The sequence below is a fragment of the Octodon degus genome, unplaced genomic scaffold (assembly GCF_000260255.1).
Source record: "Octodon degus isolate 3935 unplaced genomic scaffold, OctDeg1.0 scaffold00265, whole genome shotgun sequence".
In the NCBI taxonomy this organism is placed as follows: domain Eukaryota; kingdom Metazoa; phylum Chordata; class Mammalia; order Rodentia; family Octodontidae; genus Octodon; species Octodon degus.
Window position 1 is genome coordinate 2,392,994 of NW_004524841.1, and position 17,311 is coordinate 2,410,304.

General features: G+C 37.3%; 1 protein-coding gene across 9 annotated transcripts in view; it reads right to left on the reverse strand.

Annotated features, from left to right (window-relative positions):
- Positions 1–17,311, reverse strand: part of Mia2 (melanoma inhibitory activity 2) — a 119,078-nt gene that overhangs the window by 62,714 nt on the left and 39,053 nt on the right. For 7 of the 9 annotated variants that reach the window (XM_023706588.1, XM_023706590.1, XM_023706586.1 and 4 more), the window contains 8 exons: positions 13,289–13,420; positions 10,963–10,984; positions 10,774–10,862; positions 6,173–6,244; positions 4,016–4,042; positions 3,407–3,517; positions 2,652–2,723; positions 2,032–2,136 (listed from right to left, as the gene is read on the reverse strand). In XM_023706588.1, coding sequence (XP_023562356.1) covers positions 2,032–2,136; positions 2,652–2,723; positions 3,407–3,517; positions 4,016–4,042; positions 6,173–6,244; positions 10,774–10,862; positions 10,963–10,984; positions 13,289–13,420 — 630 coding nt within the window. The remainder of the gene's footprint in view (positions 1–2,031; positions 2,137–2,651; positions 2,724–3,406; positions 3,518–4,015; positions 4,043–6,172; positions 6,245–10,773; positions 10,863–10,962; positions 10,985–13,288; positions 13,421–17,311) is intronic. The other 2 variants (XM_023706595.1, XM_023706587.1) reach the window with 1 other exon arrangement.

Sequence of the window (17,311 nt, forward strand, 5' to 3'; positions counted from 1 at the left end):
CATTTTTTTTTTAAAATGACATTTCAAGCAATTATCTCAGAAATTATCCTTCTAAAGTATGGAATCATTCAAGTGCATTTCTCAGCACTAAATCAAGAGGAGTTTCCAGAATAAAAGTACCCAGCCTGCTGTATAAAAAGAGACACACACCAAACAAGGCACACCCTTTTGCAATTTTAAGGAAGTGGAAACAATTAAGATACTAAGATTCCAGGGAACAAAAAAATAGGGTTAAAAAAAAAAAAAAAAAGAAAAAGTTCTATAACATGGGGGCCGGGGAAATGGCTCAGTGGAATAAGCGCTTCCCTGGCAAGCGCAAGGGCCTGAGTTCAATCCCCGGTTTGGCCAAAAAAAACATTTATAACATGCATAGCCTTTGACTTCCCAAAAGTAACAATGAAAAGTGAAGACTGGAACAATAATGTCAAAATGTTGTGGGGGGAATATAATTCCAACCCAATGGTATCCAACCCAACTGGTGTGCAACTAAAATATCAATAAATATGAGACAAAAACAAGATATTTGCAAGCATGAATTAACCAAAAAAGAGGAAATCTTAAATGCAAGAAAAAAATTGAGCCCAAGAGAAAGAATGGGAGCCAGAAATGGTGGTGCACACCTACAATTCCAGCATGTGGGAGGCCGAGGTGGGAAGGCCACCATGAATTTGAGGCCAGCCTGGGCTACTCACAGTGAACTCAAAGCCATGCTGAACTGAACAACAAGACTCTGTTTTGAGAGAAAGAAAAAGAGAAAGGAAGGGAGGAGAGGGGAGTGAAAAAGAAAAAAAAAAAAAAGAAAAGTTGGGCAGATACAATGGAATCCTCAGGATGGGAGTGAAGTAAAATCTCAGGAAAACAGAAGCCTAACAAACCAACAAAACAAAGTCTGGACCAAGGGAACAGATGATCCCAAGAAGAAATGCTGTAAACAAAAACAATGAAACTAACAGATTAATCAAAGCATGAGCGTGCACGAATATGGCACTTATTAAAAGAGAATGCACAGGTGAATTACAGTTACAATTACTAACTAAAGGAAAGATAAAATGTTGGCTAAAAGAATATATGAGAGGAAAACCCCGTGGTTCAGACTGACTACAAAGAGAATCATAATACAATCACTGAAAAACTAGGGGCCGGGGAGATGGTTCAGTAGAATACGCGCTTCCCTGGCAAGCGCAAGGGCCTGAGTTCAATCCCCGGTTCTGCAAAAAAAAAAAAAAAAATCACTGAAAAACTTTGTTGAGAAAATAGGGAAGAAACGTATGTAGATGTGTAGGAGCTTCTAGGTATGAAAGGAAAGGAGAACAGAAGTTAAATCCACATCTGTACTTCCAACAAAATTTCTACCACCGTACGCTCCAGACTGATGGCTTCAATTATCCTCACTGGTCTTCTCTGCACTTCCTTCAGTCTGGTGGAGGAGCTGGTGCTAAAGACTATTACTTACTGTGAGGTTACAAGTGGTAACTAAAACTGAAGAAAAAATAAAATCTGTTTTAAACTGTAATCCAATCTTTGAATAGGATGCAGCAGGGTTACGTTTTCAATTGCTAATCTCACAGCCAGGTGTAGTGGTGCAGGCCTGTAATCCCAGCACACAAGAGGCTGAGGCAAGAGGATCACCAAGAATTCTAGGATAGCCTGTGCTACAGTCAGTTCAAAAACTAGTGTGAAGTACATAGCAAGAACCTGTCTCAAAAAAAACAAAGAGGAGAGGGGAAAGGAGGGGAGGGGAGGGAAGGGAAGTGAGGCTATATATTCTAAAAGGGGTAGAGTAACTACTTTCTACAATACTGCCACTGGTCCTTAAGGACTACAGTGGCTTTCTTGAACAGGCTAGTTATCACAATGAGAACTCATTTGAGATTTTACTGACTTCAGGCAATATAATTAAGAACTTTCTGACACTTTCTAGTACAACTTTTGATTTTGTTACATCCACTAATCAACAAGCTCCACATGCTTAAAGAAGCTTACTCTTATTCCTAGCTGGGACCAATCAAAGAGTCTGTACAGAGCACAAACCTGGTTTTGGCTTTCTTGAAGTTGAGAGTTTTCGTTCATTGCATCTTTTATTGCCCCCTTAAGTCGCTCTTCATTGATTTGAAATATTTTGAAGGTTGTTTTGGCCTAAGTTTAAAAACAAAACAAAACAAAAAAAAACTATAGTTTATAAGAATTAATCTAATAAATGTTCGTATTTACATTCTCCCTCAAAAGTGAAATTTAAACACAGGCAATATGTGCCAATACTGACAGCAAAGCCATCAAGGAATAGAAGAAAAAGGCTGAATCGGTGAATTCCTCACTCTGTCAACAACTGCCAAGTGACCTTAGACAAATGATTTTACCACTCACAACCTCCTACACTGTACAAACAATTTTGTTAACTATTTACTTTTGAAAGTGGAATGCCACGGGCCCTGTCTATGAATGCTAAGTTAACGCTCCTTTAACACTGTTTGGTATATAACAATAACAATAAATATTTACCCAGAGAAAATAAAAACTTTTTTGAAGTACTTCATGTAAAAAAAAAAAAAAAACTAAGATCTATACTCAAATCCTAACATAGTATCTTATTCCTTAATAATAAAAATAATTAAATGATTTTCACAAGTAATAGACTCGTTACACCAACTTACCTCAGCGACTTGGGACTTGAGGGATTTTGATTCATCTTCTAGAGCCTGTATCTTTTCTGAAACATCAGCCTTCTGCAAAGATAGTACCAATCAATAAATAAGAAGTCTATTATTTATATATATATATATATATATATATGAAATATAAGAAAACTAATCTATATATAAATATGTTGCTAACCTAGCATCTTGTTTCACTAATGAGGGCTCAAATCAACTTCTCAGTTAATTTATCATATGCAGAAAGCAATTTTATGCCAAAATTATATAACTACCTCACCTTAACTTTGATATTTCTTAGCACTCACACAAGTTCAAGCTAAGTCACCAATATCACATCTTATTAAATGATCTCACATCAAGATTTTCCTGAAGCCAGATTTTAAAATAAAACGACAGTTATAATGCTTGCTATACATAATTAAGTATGTGATAATTTAAATTCTTTGAGTTATTTCTACAGCACATAAAGAAAATGTCTTTAAGAACATGCATGAGAGCCAGGCAGGGCAGCACAGGCCTGTAAGCTCAGCACTCGGGAGGTGAAATGCATAGTGAGACGCTGTCTCAGGAAAAAAAAAAAGCATGATGCTTAGGATAATCCTAGAAAGCGAATATTTTGCTTTCTACTTCACAACCTTTTATATTCTTTCCATTTTTTTACAGTGTATGTAATATTTTAACTAACACCATATCAATTTTTAAAACTCAAAACGTTCTTTCTCTTATATTCTCCTGAAACTCAAAAGCCTTACCAATTCATCTTGTTCAGAATGTTTAGATTTCTCATTTTCTAGTTCTTTTTCTAGAAAGAGTATTTCATCTTCAAGCTTAGATTTGTTCCTATCCAGCTCTTCATAGGTTTCCTAAAACAAAAAGCAAACTTGTAAGACAGACATGGGAAGTTTTGGTTAGGGTAATTCAGATGAATATAACTAAACATATGTACTTATATATAGTTTATATATTTGTTCCTTTTTACAATATTAAAATAATAGCAATTCTAGCAGTAGTTGTGACACTTCTATAAGGAGTCAGAAAGTAAATATTTCAGACTTCAAGGCCAGAAAATCTCTGTCATATTCTGTCATATCATTGGGCAAAAAAATCTACTAAGCAATTTGCCAGCTTCTTCTGATCTAAAGCATGTTAAAAAGCATGTTAAGGAAAAAATGAGAAACAAATCTAATTTAATATAAAAACATAAATAATAAACTTAAAAACAATTAAGAATGCTTTATAACAATAGTCCCCATTGAATTATATTTCCTATAAACTTTTTAAAGTGATTCGTACCAAAAAAAAAAAAGTGATTTGTTATTGGATTATTCCAAATGGATTATAAATACTATTAATAAACATACCTTTGATATTTGTGATCCTTCATCAAACTTGTTTTAAAAAAAATAATAAACCAAAAGATAGTATAGTAATTAAAAACTCATTTACAAAAATTTCCTCAAATCAAACTCTATCATTATACGAATGCTCTGACTTGACTCTATAAACAATTCTATTGGTTTGTTGGCTGCTTGGTTGTCATTAGTACACGTCTGCATTACACGTTTACAATCACATGTACACAACACAGCTTGTTTTTTAGTCCCCTTCCATCCCTCCCCATCAATCCCCTTCCCCACTGTTGTTCTCCCTGATATTATTACTCTTAGCTCATGCTTAGGACCTCCGATGCTTCTACTGATTGAGGTCACTAGCTTGCTGTATGGGGCATATCTATATTCCACTTATTTCCTTTTCCCCTCTACCTCTTCTTCCCTTCATTGTCTAGGATTGTTTGGTTTTTTATGTACAGATACAACCATCAAACTTTGTAAAAGTCGTACCATCTTCAAGTTCACATTCAATTATATTTCTATTTCTAAAAAGAAGTTTTTTAAATTACTAAAATTAGGCATGGTGGCACACATCTGTAATCCCAGCACTCAGGAGGCTGAGGCAGGAGAATCACTGCCAGCCTGGACTACACAAGCAAGTTCAAGGCCAGCCTGCACTACATAGTAAGATCCAGCATAAAAAAAAAGAAAAGAAAAAAAGATAAAATAAGTAAGTAAATAGTAAAAGTAATAAATTAGAGAAACTTTTCCAAAAGGTTCTGTTCAGCTAAACATTGATTTTGTTGCTAGACTATGTAAATTGCTTGACAGCAAATTGATGTACTTCATCCATAATACCACCAAGCTTCAGTAAATAAATCTGCTATGCTGTTACTGCTCTTATTAGCATGCCAAATGCCTTTTAAAAATCTTTTTTGTGTTTTGTTTTGTTTTTTATTTTTTTGGTGGAACCGGGGATTGAACTCAGGCCCTTGCCAGGGAAGCACTTATTCCACTGAGCCATCTCCCCGGACCTTTTGTTTTGTTTTTGAGACAAGCTCTTACTGGACAGCCCAGATTGGCCTTAAACTCACAGGGATCCTCCTGCCTCAGCTTCTAAAGGCTGGAATTATGGGCGTGTGGCACAGACATCCATTGTTACTACTCTTCTTTTTACAATTCTCGATCTCTAAACAGTCTTAACTAACCTATCTATCTTGAGCTGCATTACAACTTGCCATACTTCTTTACAATTTGCTGAATCACATCAGTGTAGGAAAAAGTCAACTGTGCAGACCTCTTCCACACTTCTCATTCAGGGACATCATGCTGGTTGCTTGAAATTGCCCATAGTAGTATTTATACCCCAGAACTCAGCAAACACTCTTCAGACAGCACTTGCTAAACATTTACCAAAACATCACCACTTACAAACCTCTGGCCTAATTCTAGTTAGCTCCTACTCTCTTGGGAAGGCAAATATTGTCACAATTTATACACCTTAGTGTTTCCAATGATCCCTAAACTCCTGACTATTGCATCCCATTTCCCCTCTCTACAGAAAACTGCGTCAAAAAGGCCTAGACACCTTCATTCGTGTCTTAGGAATGAAGAATGAAAAAACTCTAACATGTCCAGATTCCAGTAAACTATATCTCACTCAAGACTAGTTAACAACAAGAGGTCAATTTTTTTTTAAATATCTTATCCTATCTAGTAATGTTCTGCTATCTCTGCTTACTTTTCCCTTATGTTTTAACATCCAGAGATGCTCTTGCACACTTGTTTGAAATAGCTGTTTTTTGTTGTGCTTGTGATACCAGGGTTAGAACTTGGGACCTTACACTTTCCAGGCAGGTATTTATGCCACTGAGCTATTTCCCCAGCCTCTTTGAAATAGTTTTGAGACTATACATTACTTTTTTTTTTTTTTTAATTTTATTTATTTATGTGTGTGTGTGTGTGTGTGTGTGTGTGTGTGTGTGTGGCCAGCTCAGCCCACCAGGGGGCAGGGCTGGCTGGCATGTGGTGCTGGGGGATTGAACCGCGGTCCCTTTGCTTTTGTTAAGCTTGTTCTAAGTAGATGCTTTAGACCATTGAGCCATCTCACCAGCCCTATACATTACTTTTAAAGTTTGTTACTTAATAAGATCTTTCCCCAGATTTTCAAGCTGCACAACTTTTTACCTCCAGACTTTGCGCTTCTGATGATTCCTTCTCAAAGCCGGCATCCTTTAATGAAGACTCTAATCCTTCACACTGGAACAAGGAAAGACAGGAGCAAAATCACAAGTCATACTCCAAATTTCATCTAGGCTGCCACTGAAATGCAGACAGCTCTATCTCCACGTGGATGTTAAATTTGCTTGGATTTACTTAGCTTTACGTTTGTCAGATCTGATCATTCTCACAAACAAAGCCAGGGCAGCTAACACACCACAATTCACTAACTTGAACATCTCACAGAACTGCACGAAGACTAAGAAAGCCATCAGAAGTCCTCTTCTTGGAACACACAAGAATACAACTCATTGGAGCATTCACCACTTAAAAGGAAGTAAAAATTCTAACAAACAGGTTCTATTAAAGATCATCCAAACACGTATTCAAAAAGTGTATTTTTTGAAGTCAGATATGGTGGCACGTGGCTGTAATCCCATTCTGGGAAACTGAAACCAAATGATGGGAAATTTGAGCCCAGCCTGGGCAACTTAGCAAGATCCTCTCTCTAAATAAAAAAGGGGCTGGGCATGGTGGCACACACCTGGAATCCCAGCACTAAGGATGAGGCAAGAGGATCACTGAACTGGAGGCCAACCTGGGCTACATGGCGAGATCAAGGCCAGCCTAACCTATATAGTGAGACTTTATCTCAAAAAACCAGAAGAAAGAAAAATTTTGTCTTTTTTTGGTACTAGAAATCACACTTAAGACCTTGTGTTTGCCAGGCACTGATCCTCTAAGTTACTTTCCCAGCCCCTAAAAAATTTTAAATAAATAATAAATAAATAAAAATTTTAAAAGGGCAGGAGATGTAGCTTAGTGTGAAAGCTCTGAGTTCAATCCGCAGTACCACCACCATCACCCCAAAAGGGGTATATTTTTGTGTATATATACACCTCTTCTTTAAGTATTCAACAGGAGAATTCTATAGTAACTATCCACCAGAATTCTTCATTTGGAGAGGCAGTTCTAGGGACTGAACTCAGGGTTTCTGCACTTAGCTACATCTACAAGTCCTCTGTTTACTGTTTATTTTTTATTTTTTATTTTGAGACAGGCTCTCATTAAATTGTCAAATTACCCAAGCTAACCTCAAATTTTCAGTCTTCCTGCCTCAGCCTCAGATTACAGGTGTTTGCCCAGGGCCAGAAATTTTCACTTTTAATCCTATAGTATGATAAATGCAGTAAGAAAGGAATAGAAACTCTTTTAAAACATAGAGAACAACCATCGGATGTGAGGGCGATCTGGCTGCGACATCTGTCACCCCATTGATCGCCAGGGTTGATTCGGCTGATCTGGCTGGCTAGGCGGGTGTCCCCTTCCTCCCTCAACGATCCATGTGCGTCCCTCCCGAAGCTGCGCGCTCGGTCGAAGAGGACGACCACCCCCGATAGAGGAGGACCGTTCCTCGGTCAAGGGTATACGAGTAGCTGCGCTCCCCTGCTAGAACCTCCAAACAAGCTCTCAAGAGAACAACCATCAACAAATGAAAAATACACAATGCTGAAAGCAACTCAAGACTTCAAACAAAAAGCAGTTAGTAAGACTTGGTTGTTTTGAATAACCCTTCATGCTTAGAACAAGAAGAATGGAATAAAAAAAACTAAAAACATGGGCTGGGGAGATGGCTCAGTAGAATAAGTGCTTGCCTGGCAAGCATAAGGGCCTGAGTTCAATCCCTGGTTCCGCCAAAATCAATCAATCAATCTTTTATAGAAACTAAAAACATGATTTATATGCAGGCCTCATAGAGCCATTCATTCAAACTCTGAGAACTGATCAGAAGGAAGGATTCTCCAGAGGCAAACCCTGCATTTGACACTTCTTGCCCCAAAAGTAAACGCTGCTAGATGAGAAACTGAGCAAACGTTTCAGCACCAAAAACTGAGAAGATCAAACAAACAAAAAAGAGCTCAGGACTTGTGTATAGGGTGAGCCAAGTAGCTCAGGCTTTAGGATAGGACTCTATGCTTGACTGATCCTCTCCCAAAATGTCCATGTTGTACTGCTTAAAATTTCCACATATGATAAGAATCTTGAGATAGAGATAACACCCAGGATTATTCTGATGAACCCAATATAATCCCAAGAAACCTTACAAAAGAGAAGCAGTGTGGTTATGGATTTATTATAGCTCACTAGTGCAGCACATGCCTAGTACAGCCTGAGCCTTGCATTCATTCCCCAGTACCAGGAGAAAAAATAACCATGTGTTTTGAGCCAGGGTCTCACTGTGTACTTCAGTCTGACCTGGAACTCACAGCAACCTTCATGCCTCAACCTCCCAAATGCTAGGACTACAGACACACACTACCATACCCAGCTAATATTTCCTCTTTTGAAACAGCTGAGAGGCTGGTGAGATGGCTCAGTGGTCTAAAGCACCTACTTAGAACAAGCTTAGTCAAAGCACAGGGACGGTGGTTCAGTCCCCCAGCACCACATGCCAGCAGGCCCCGCCCCCTGGTGGGCTGAGCTGGCCACACACAAACACATTAAATAAATAAAATTTTTAAAAAATTTAAAAAAAAAAAGCAACAGAGCTGAAAGCTGAAGCTATCAGCAATGTAAACACACCCATTTTTAAAGCAGCAGTTTGTAATACTCAAATCTTGGAAACAGCCCAAATGCTTATCAACTGGTGAATTGATAAGGAAGATGTGGGTTTTTTATACAATGGAATACTACTGTCATAAGAAGGTTAAGATCGAGACCATTCTCTTAAGTGAAATAACTAGGACACACATGTAAATATCACATTGTTTCTCTGGTGTGAGAAACCAAAAGTATAGATAAGGACCAAAATATATAACAGGATCAAGTCCGCATCTTGTACAGCAATTAACCACTAGGAAGAATGTATGCAATGTATTAATTATTGAAACTGTCCTACCAATTTGGTTTGAAACTGTCTCATTGCTATTTGTTTCTCAATAAAATTATGGAAAAACAAAACAAAATACATAAGAGGTATTGTGAAACAGGAAGAAAATGTTGAAATGGGGAGGAAAATAAAGCAAATTAAAAAAAATGGAAACAAAGTTTTTCTAAACAGGGAAGGAAGGAGGGGCTGAAGGGTGGGTAGTGGAATGGGAAAACATTCCATCATGTACTGGTACAAATTCTCTATCATAAATGTGATCATTACACATATCTAAATGTACCAATAAAACCTGGTTAGAAGAAAAAGACCCAGAAGCTATTCAAATCAGACAGGAAGAAGAGAAATGATCTATTTGTAGGGATGATGCTACATGTAGAAAACCCCAAAGACTACATCAAAAGAATATAACTTTAATACATTCAATAAAATCATAGACTACAAAATCAACATACAAAATTTGTGTAATTTCTTAACCTAAATTATCTGGAAAAGCTATCAAGAACAATTCAGTTTCTAAGTACATCAAAAAGAGTTTTAGGAATGAATTTATCCAAGGACATAAAGGAACGTACACATTGTCAACTAAAAAGCAATGATTAAAGAAAATGACAAAATAAATAGAAAGAGAACCAATATATAAATTCAAAGATATCCCTATCAAAATTCATGGCATTCTTCAGAAAATTACAAAAAATAATCCAAAATTCAAAACAAACAAAAAGTAACATTATTTGAAAAAAGAAGAAATTAATTCTAGTTATGTAACATGAACAAAACAGTATCTCTTTTGAGTATATGCCTCAGAGTGAAGTGGTTTCTTTTTTGTTCAGCATCATGCTAAGAGAAAAAAACAATAAAAAAGAACATGAACTGTATGATTCCATTTGCGTGATGTATCTACAAAAGGAAAATCTATAGAAATTGAATGTAAATAAATCATTACAGAGATTTGAAGTAGGACAAATTGGATAAAGAGCATTAATTAAGGGGTCTATAGTTTCTTTGGAGGATAATAAAGACTCAAAAGTTGATTGTTGGGCCTATAGCTCAGCAGTACAACCACCTTCCTAGCGAGCACCAGGTCTTAAGTTCAATTCCCAACACCACCCCCCACCAAAAGAAAGTTGATTGCTTTCATAGATGCACAATTCTGCAGAGAAACAACCACTCATTTACAATCTTCAGCTTTTTTTTCCCTTCCTCTCGCTCTTTTTTTCTTTTTTGAAGCCCAGTCTTGCTCTGAATTTTCAATCCTCTTGCCTGAGCTTCCAAAGTAGCTGGGATTACAATATGCATCACTGTACTAGGAGAGGCAAATATTTCCTTAGACTAGAAACACAGAAGATACCACATAATAAAAAGGAAAAAAGGTAACTATACCTTATGAAAATAACTTCAAAAGGCCAACTTCACAAAAAAAACAACATGGGCAATAAACACAGAAAGATGTTTGAGCTTCTTAGTTGAGATAACACAAACTGAAAGGGCAGAGAAAGCACCTTATATCTATCACAATCACAATCACTAATGCTAGTAAGATGAGGTAAGCACTGAAGTTGAGTGACAGAACCTGAAAACTCGGCAAAGTATTAATAACAAATTTACATAGAAGTAGCTACATAGAGAAGTGCAAGGTTCCCTAGCTCTAATATGAATATTATTTTCAACCATGTCCTACCTCTTTTTGAACAAGGCTAACTTTTTCAAGTAGTTTACATTTTTCTTCAATTAGTTCAGAAAGCTTTATAGCAAGCTGTTTTTCTCTCCCTAGAAGAAAGAACAACAGATATAAATATATACATATATCATAAATAAATTACAATACTTAAAATTGTGCACAATAGGATAAAATACAAAATCAGCTTACCCACGTAACAGCGGCGGCTAACCTGAAACACATTTTTAACAAAAATTACATTAAAACAAGTACACTCAAGTAACTCTAACTTCTTTAGTTTCTATTCGTAACATAAAAATAACAACAGATTTCTTATTGCTTTACTATGAATATGATAAGTCAACCCAAAGTGTTCTATTTCCAAGGAGAATGTTACAGTCCTTACCAATGATTCACACTGTACATGACCATGATAAAGACTCTAAAATCAGTTTGGTGTAAAGATATAGGTTTTATTTCATTTAACCCAGTTTCCTAAATGTATTTGGTCCTAAAACAAACTATTTCAAAAGTCCCTATTATCACATCCCTAATAACCAAAATAAAAGTCTAAGAAATGTTGCCATAAGACTATAGATCTGGGGCTGGGGAGATAGCTCAGTGGCCTAAAACCTGCCTGGCAAGCACAAGGTCTCTAGTTCGATCCCAGTTACTGCATGCTGTGCAGGCCCATGACCCCCCAGGTGTACCATGCCGGCTGGAAACCAGCCATGGGTACACCTGTAATCCCAGTGCTGGGAAGGCTGAGATAGGAGGAGCAGTACAAGTCTGAACTGTGTAGCAAGACCTGTATCAAATAAATAAATTTCAAAAAATATTTAAAGACTATAGACCTGAACTTACTCTAAAGAAACCATAACCAAACTTTTTCTTCTCTAAGTTTTCTCTCAAATAATCAAGGAGTAACTCAATTGTAAAAGGATCAGTTTGGGGGCTGAGGGAGCACAACCAAGTAGAAAAGACAAAGGACTTAAATCACCTATAAGCTATACATGGAGGTACAATTAACAAAACATTTAAAAGAGAAGTACAGTAGAATTGTATGGATGAACAGGAAATTTGGGAACTGGAACATCACGCTGGGAAATTAAAAAGGTAACAGAAGCTCACAAAGGAACTGAAAAATAAAAGTTAAGACATATGGAAGTGAGCACAGGGCCAAAATTTAAAAACAAATAGCTCCAAAAAGAGACCAAAAGACGTTGTGTTTTTTCTTCCTGTATTTAGTACAGGGTGTACAGGGTCTCACTATATAGATCAGACTCATAGTAATTCTCCTGTTTTCAGCCTCCCAAGTGCTAGGATTACACGTACATGCCACCACACCCAGTCTCAATCACCATCTCAGCACACCCCACCAGCGGGGCTGGCATGCAGACCAGGGATTGAACCCCAGCCGCTGTATTCTGCCTAAGCAGGCACTTTAATCCGCTAAACTATCAGGCAGCCCCCACAAAAGAAGTTTAACAAGGAAGAAAGGCAGGCACAGAGGTATGTTACTATAATCCCAGTATTTGGGAGGCAGGAAGATCACACTCAAGCCTAGCCCAGGCAACACAGCAAGACTCTGTCTCAATATTAAATATTATGAAAAGGGCAGAAGATATAACTCAGTGTGAAGGCCTTAGGATCAATTCCCAGTATCACGAAAAAAAAATCTTACAAATGAGTAAGAATTACATTGGTACTACTACATATCACCAGACACAAAATGAAAAAACAGCAAGGTTTTCTCATATTACTATTTGTTTAGTCTAAAGGCAAAATTTAATTTTATTTATTTATTTATTTTCTTTCCTCAGAAGACAAAGTGTTGTTTATTAAATGTCATGAGTTGAAAAATGTTCCAAAATCAGTTTCATCAAAATAAGCAGATAACTTATTCTTGGAAGAAAGTAATTTCTCAAGATCAAAATATATGGTGAACATTCAAATTTTAAAATCTGCTGCAGTAAAGCCACATTGCCATTAATTCCTGTCAAAATTCTTCTACCCATTTCCAACATAGTTAGCCCATTGTCTTAGCCCTTTCTGAAGTCATCCTGGAAGTTCTCTTTCAGGTCTTTATGACATATGATGAAAACTTAAGTGAACACTGCTGCTGAGGGTCTTCCAATAGAAGGCCAAGCTCATGAAAATATTATGGTAAGTCCTTGTCTACTTTATTCATCATGACTTCTAGTTGTGTCCCAAAGTCAAAATTACCACGAAAGGTATTTTGAATCTATACAAGGCATCAAGGCAACCACAACAGCGCAACTAAAGACACTCACAAAAGAGAACTTCCAGAACTGTTTTGGAAAGTGGCAAGAATGATGGGATGAGTATGATCAAAGTGAGAGGGAGTATATTGAGGGAAGTCAATGGCAACATGTCTTTAGTGTAATAATTTTTATTTAGTACAACCATATCTCCTATCAATTCATTCTTTAAAATGTATTTGGTACCAGAATTTAATTTTAAAAAATATTTAGACACAGAATAAACATTCTCTTAGTACACATTGGTTACTTACAGATCGAAAACTTCTCCATAAAAATAAGAGAACAGCAAAAACACCAACAATAGCTGCCCCTATCACCAATTCCCAAGATAAACCATAGGGATCAGGGCCCAGTTTCATTTCTTCAGGCAGTACTGCCATAACCTTCAAGACAAGGAAAAGAAAATTTCTAAATATGCATTTTTGACAAAAGATGCTGACTACAAACATAGGTTCAGGTATATGGGATCACCTCCATTAATAACCTTTTCATGAAACAACCTGCCAGGCTAACACCAAACAGAAGGCAAATGAGGATGTTCTTCAAGTAACTTTCAACCAACATATTCAAGCCACAGAGAACAGCAATAAGGTGAAGTGCAGTGACTGCCACACTGCAGTTCCAGAAATACTTCAGAGCTTTCCAGGAGAATAAAATTGAAAAAGTCAAGGAAGCTGAGTGGCCTGGCTTCAGTGCCAACTTTATCAGTTTTATTTAGTGTTCCACATTAAGATTTCAGGGGGAAGGGACTTCAGATTAAAAAAAAAAGTGTTTCAAAATAATTGCTTGAGGGGCTGGTGAGATGGCTCAGTGGTCTAAAGCACCTACTTGGAACAAGCTTTGCAAAGCACAGGGACCACGGTTCAATCCCCCAGCACCACATGCCAGCCAGCCCCGCCCCCTGGTGGGCTGAGCTGGCCACACACACACACACATAAATAAATAAATAAATAAATGTTTAAAAAAATAATAATAATTGCTTGAGGTTTGGGTTTGGAGTACCTGGGTCAGTCCCATCTGTTAACTATGGTAGGAATAATACTGTTTAAACACATAAGACAGGTACTCAATAAAGGTGATTATTATTTCCCCTTCAAAGGCCATGATCCTCTATGGTCTTTTCAACATGATTTCTTTCCCCAGCAGGTCTGCAGTGCAACACTGCTTGTGGCTTTTGCCGTTGCTTCTGCATTTCACCTCTCCCTGCATGGAATCACAACCCCTCCTCACTAGATGGGGTTACTCTGTTGTTACCATGCCCAGATATTATTCAACCTCAAATAAAAGAGAAAGACACTAGGGGATGAGCTTCAAAGAACAGCCTAAGTAGGAATGAGGTTTTTTCCCCCTAAAACCTCTATAACAAGTCTTCTCTTTCTTGTCCCTTACTGTCTAGAAAAAAAAGCACCTTTTAATAATTATTCTCCTAGGGCCAGCCAAATAGCTCAGCAGATTAAAGTGCCTGCTTAGCCAGATGCAGGGGCCCAGAGTTCAATCCTCTGGACTGCAGTGCTGGTCCCACCCCCAGGACTCACTGAGCCAGCAACTGAGACTGGGCATGGTGGTGCGTGCCTGTCATCCCAGCATTTGGGAGGCTGTAAACTGGAGGATCACTACTAGTCCGATCTACACAGTGAGACCCTGTACACCCTGCATACCCTATCCTAAATACAAAATAAAAGTCTTAAAATAATTATTCTCCTCTCCAAAATCTGTTTTTTACTCTAATCTCTAGATGTTCTCCTTCCAAGTCACTATCTACAGTTCATTAACCCATACTAAATAAACCTGGTTACATGCCTAATATCCCTTCCCACTGACCTCTGCTGCTCTCTACATTACTTCAATGACATCAGTAAATTGATGATAAGAAATACTGATTTTTGTCTCTAAGAAAAGGAGGAATTCAATATACAATACTAGGAAGAAAAAATCTCTTCCCTATTTACATAATTCTCTAAGCATCTTATTTCAACTAACTTATTCGCTATAAGAGTTGCACATTATTGACCCATGTATGGGGCACACGTCTGTCATCCCAGCACAGAGGAAGCTGATACAAGAGTTACAAACTGGGAGGCCAGCTTGGGCAAGTTAGCAAGACCATGTCTCAAAATTTTAAAGGAGAGTGGTGTCACTCAGTGCAAAGGCATTGTGTTTCCAAAACAGAAAAAAGAGAAAGACAGACCATGTCTAGGTTGAAGTTCTGAGAATAATTATAACACAAAGTTATACCTCTTAAAGATATTATACTTAAATATCTTAAAGATACTATACTTAAAAGTAATTTCTCCTTTGCATATGTCATGCTAAAAAATTATTTTTCCTATAATCAGTTATAAACCATGGAAGTTTCCAAAAGGGACTAGTTCATTCATTATTCATAAGGTATTTGATGAAAAAAAATTAGCATACTTATTAATTTCCTTAGGTCATTAAGTCATTTTGTTTTAAACCTGCCTTTAAAAAGGGATCAGAGAGCTTTACTTTGAATTGGTCTCTAAAAAAACTGAGAATTCAGTCTGCACAATATTGAAAAGGATCAGCAAAATGAATGAGGAACTATTAGTAGTCATTCAGGTATCCATCTGCCCATTCACTAATTCTGTATTTATTAACAAACTATTTTCTAGACTCTTTTTAAAACATATTTTCCTTTTAATCTCAGCCATTTCCGTGTCTTAATTACTACTATCAGGATAAATCTCAAATCCTTAACTCGAGCCCTGAGTTTTATGACACTGGTTAACTGAACAAACCTACTTGGATGTCTTGGAGAGCCCTTATTCAGAGGACAGCTGTATACTGTCTGAAATAAGAGTCCTACTGAAGGGGGAAACTCCCCGGTGACTGCCATGTTATTTGTTAATGTGGAAGGAGAGAGTCATTACCAAAGTCAGCAACCCAAATTAAAAGGGTGTGAGGACCTTGAGACCATATTGTTAAGTGAAATAAATCAGGCACACATGTGTAAATACTGCATCACTTCTCTGGTGTAAGAAACCAAAAGTGCAAATAAGGACCGAAATGTGTAACAGACATTGGGAAATGGGAAGAAAAAGTTCAAGCAAGAGTGGGAACAAGAGAGGAAGGAGGGGAAAGGAGGGACGAGATAAGGTAAAAGAGAATAGATGGAAACCAAATTTGGTAAATACAGAAAAGCAGATGGGTTGAAGAAAGGGGAGGGGAATAGGAAAAAAAAGAAGCAAGATTTACTATGTACAGATACAAAGTCCTTGTGAATGTTATACACCAATTAAAAAAGAGATACTTGACACTAGGTCACATACATGGTACCTAAACAATCTGTTCTGTAATTGGATTATAAATAAAATGTGAGGAGACCTCTAAAGGAAAACCAATATTTCATTCTAAACTGGTAAAATGCTATTTCAACTTGTCATCCTTTCTTCAGACCAGATTTTTAGATAAGAGATAAGACACTAAAATGGTACATAGAGCACGCATGCGCGCGCACACACACACACACACACAAATTACACCAGGTTTCAAAACAGCCATAGCCCCCAGGAACCCTGTAAAGCAAGGCAAATTATGTTAGACGAATGATCTACTGTAGCTCATCTTCTGTGTTTTTCACTTTTTTAGAATAGAAACATTAAATAAAGCCTTGCTTAAATGTTTGTGTTGCTTCAGCTCCATTATGAATAGCCAGGCTTAGCCTAATGTGCTAAGCAGAACAGGGGTGCACATATACAAATTTTCTGTAACTCCTTTTAAAAGATAACTGCATGGACCAATAATTATAAATATATATTGATGAACACACAATGTATAAAGATGTAAATTTTTACAACAATAGCATAAAGAAGAGCCCTATAGAGAAGCAGCATTTTTGGAAGTAAGCTAAAGCAGTACAGATTAAATTGTTTTATAAATCAACAAATGGGAAACTAACAAAATCGTCAATAAATCTAAGTGAATTAAATACCTCTTAGATGGCAAAGATTGGCAAAATGGAAAAAAAAAAGTGATCATGTGCCTCCTATAAGACACAAGCGTAAAGACATACAGCTGTTGCAAGTAAAATTGTGCAAGCAATAACTAAACGATGGCTGGAGTACCATCTGACAAAATAGACTTTAAGACAAATATTGTTATTAGAAACAAATGAAGGGCTGGTGAGATGATGGCTCAGTGGTCTAAAGCACCTACTTAGAACAAGCTAAGCCAAGCAAAGCACAGGGACCGCGGTTCAATCCCCCAGCACCACATGCCAGCCAGCCCCGCCCCCTGGTGGGCTGAGCTGGCCA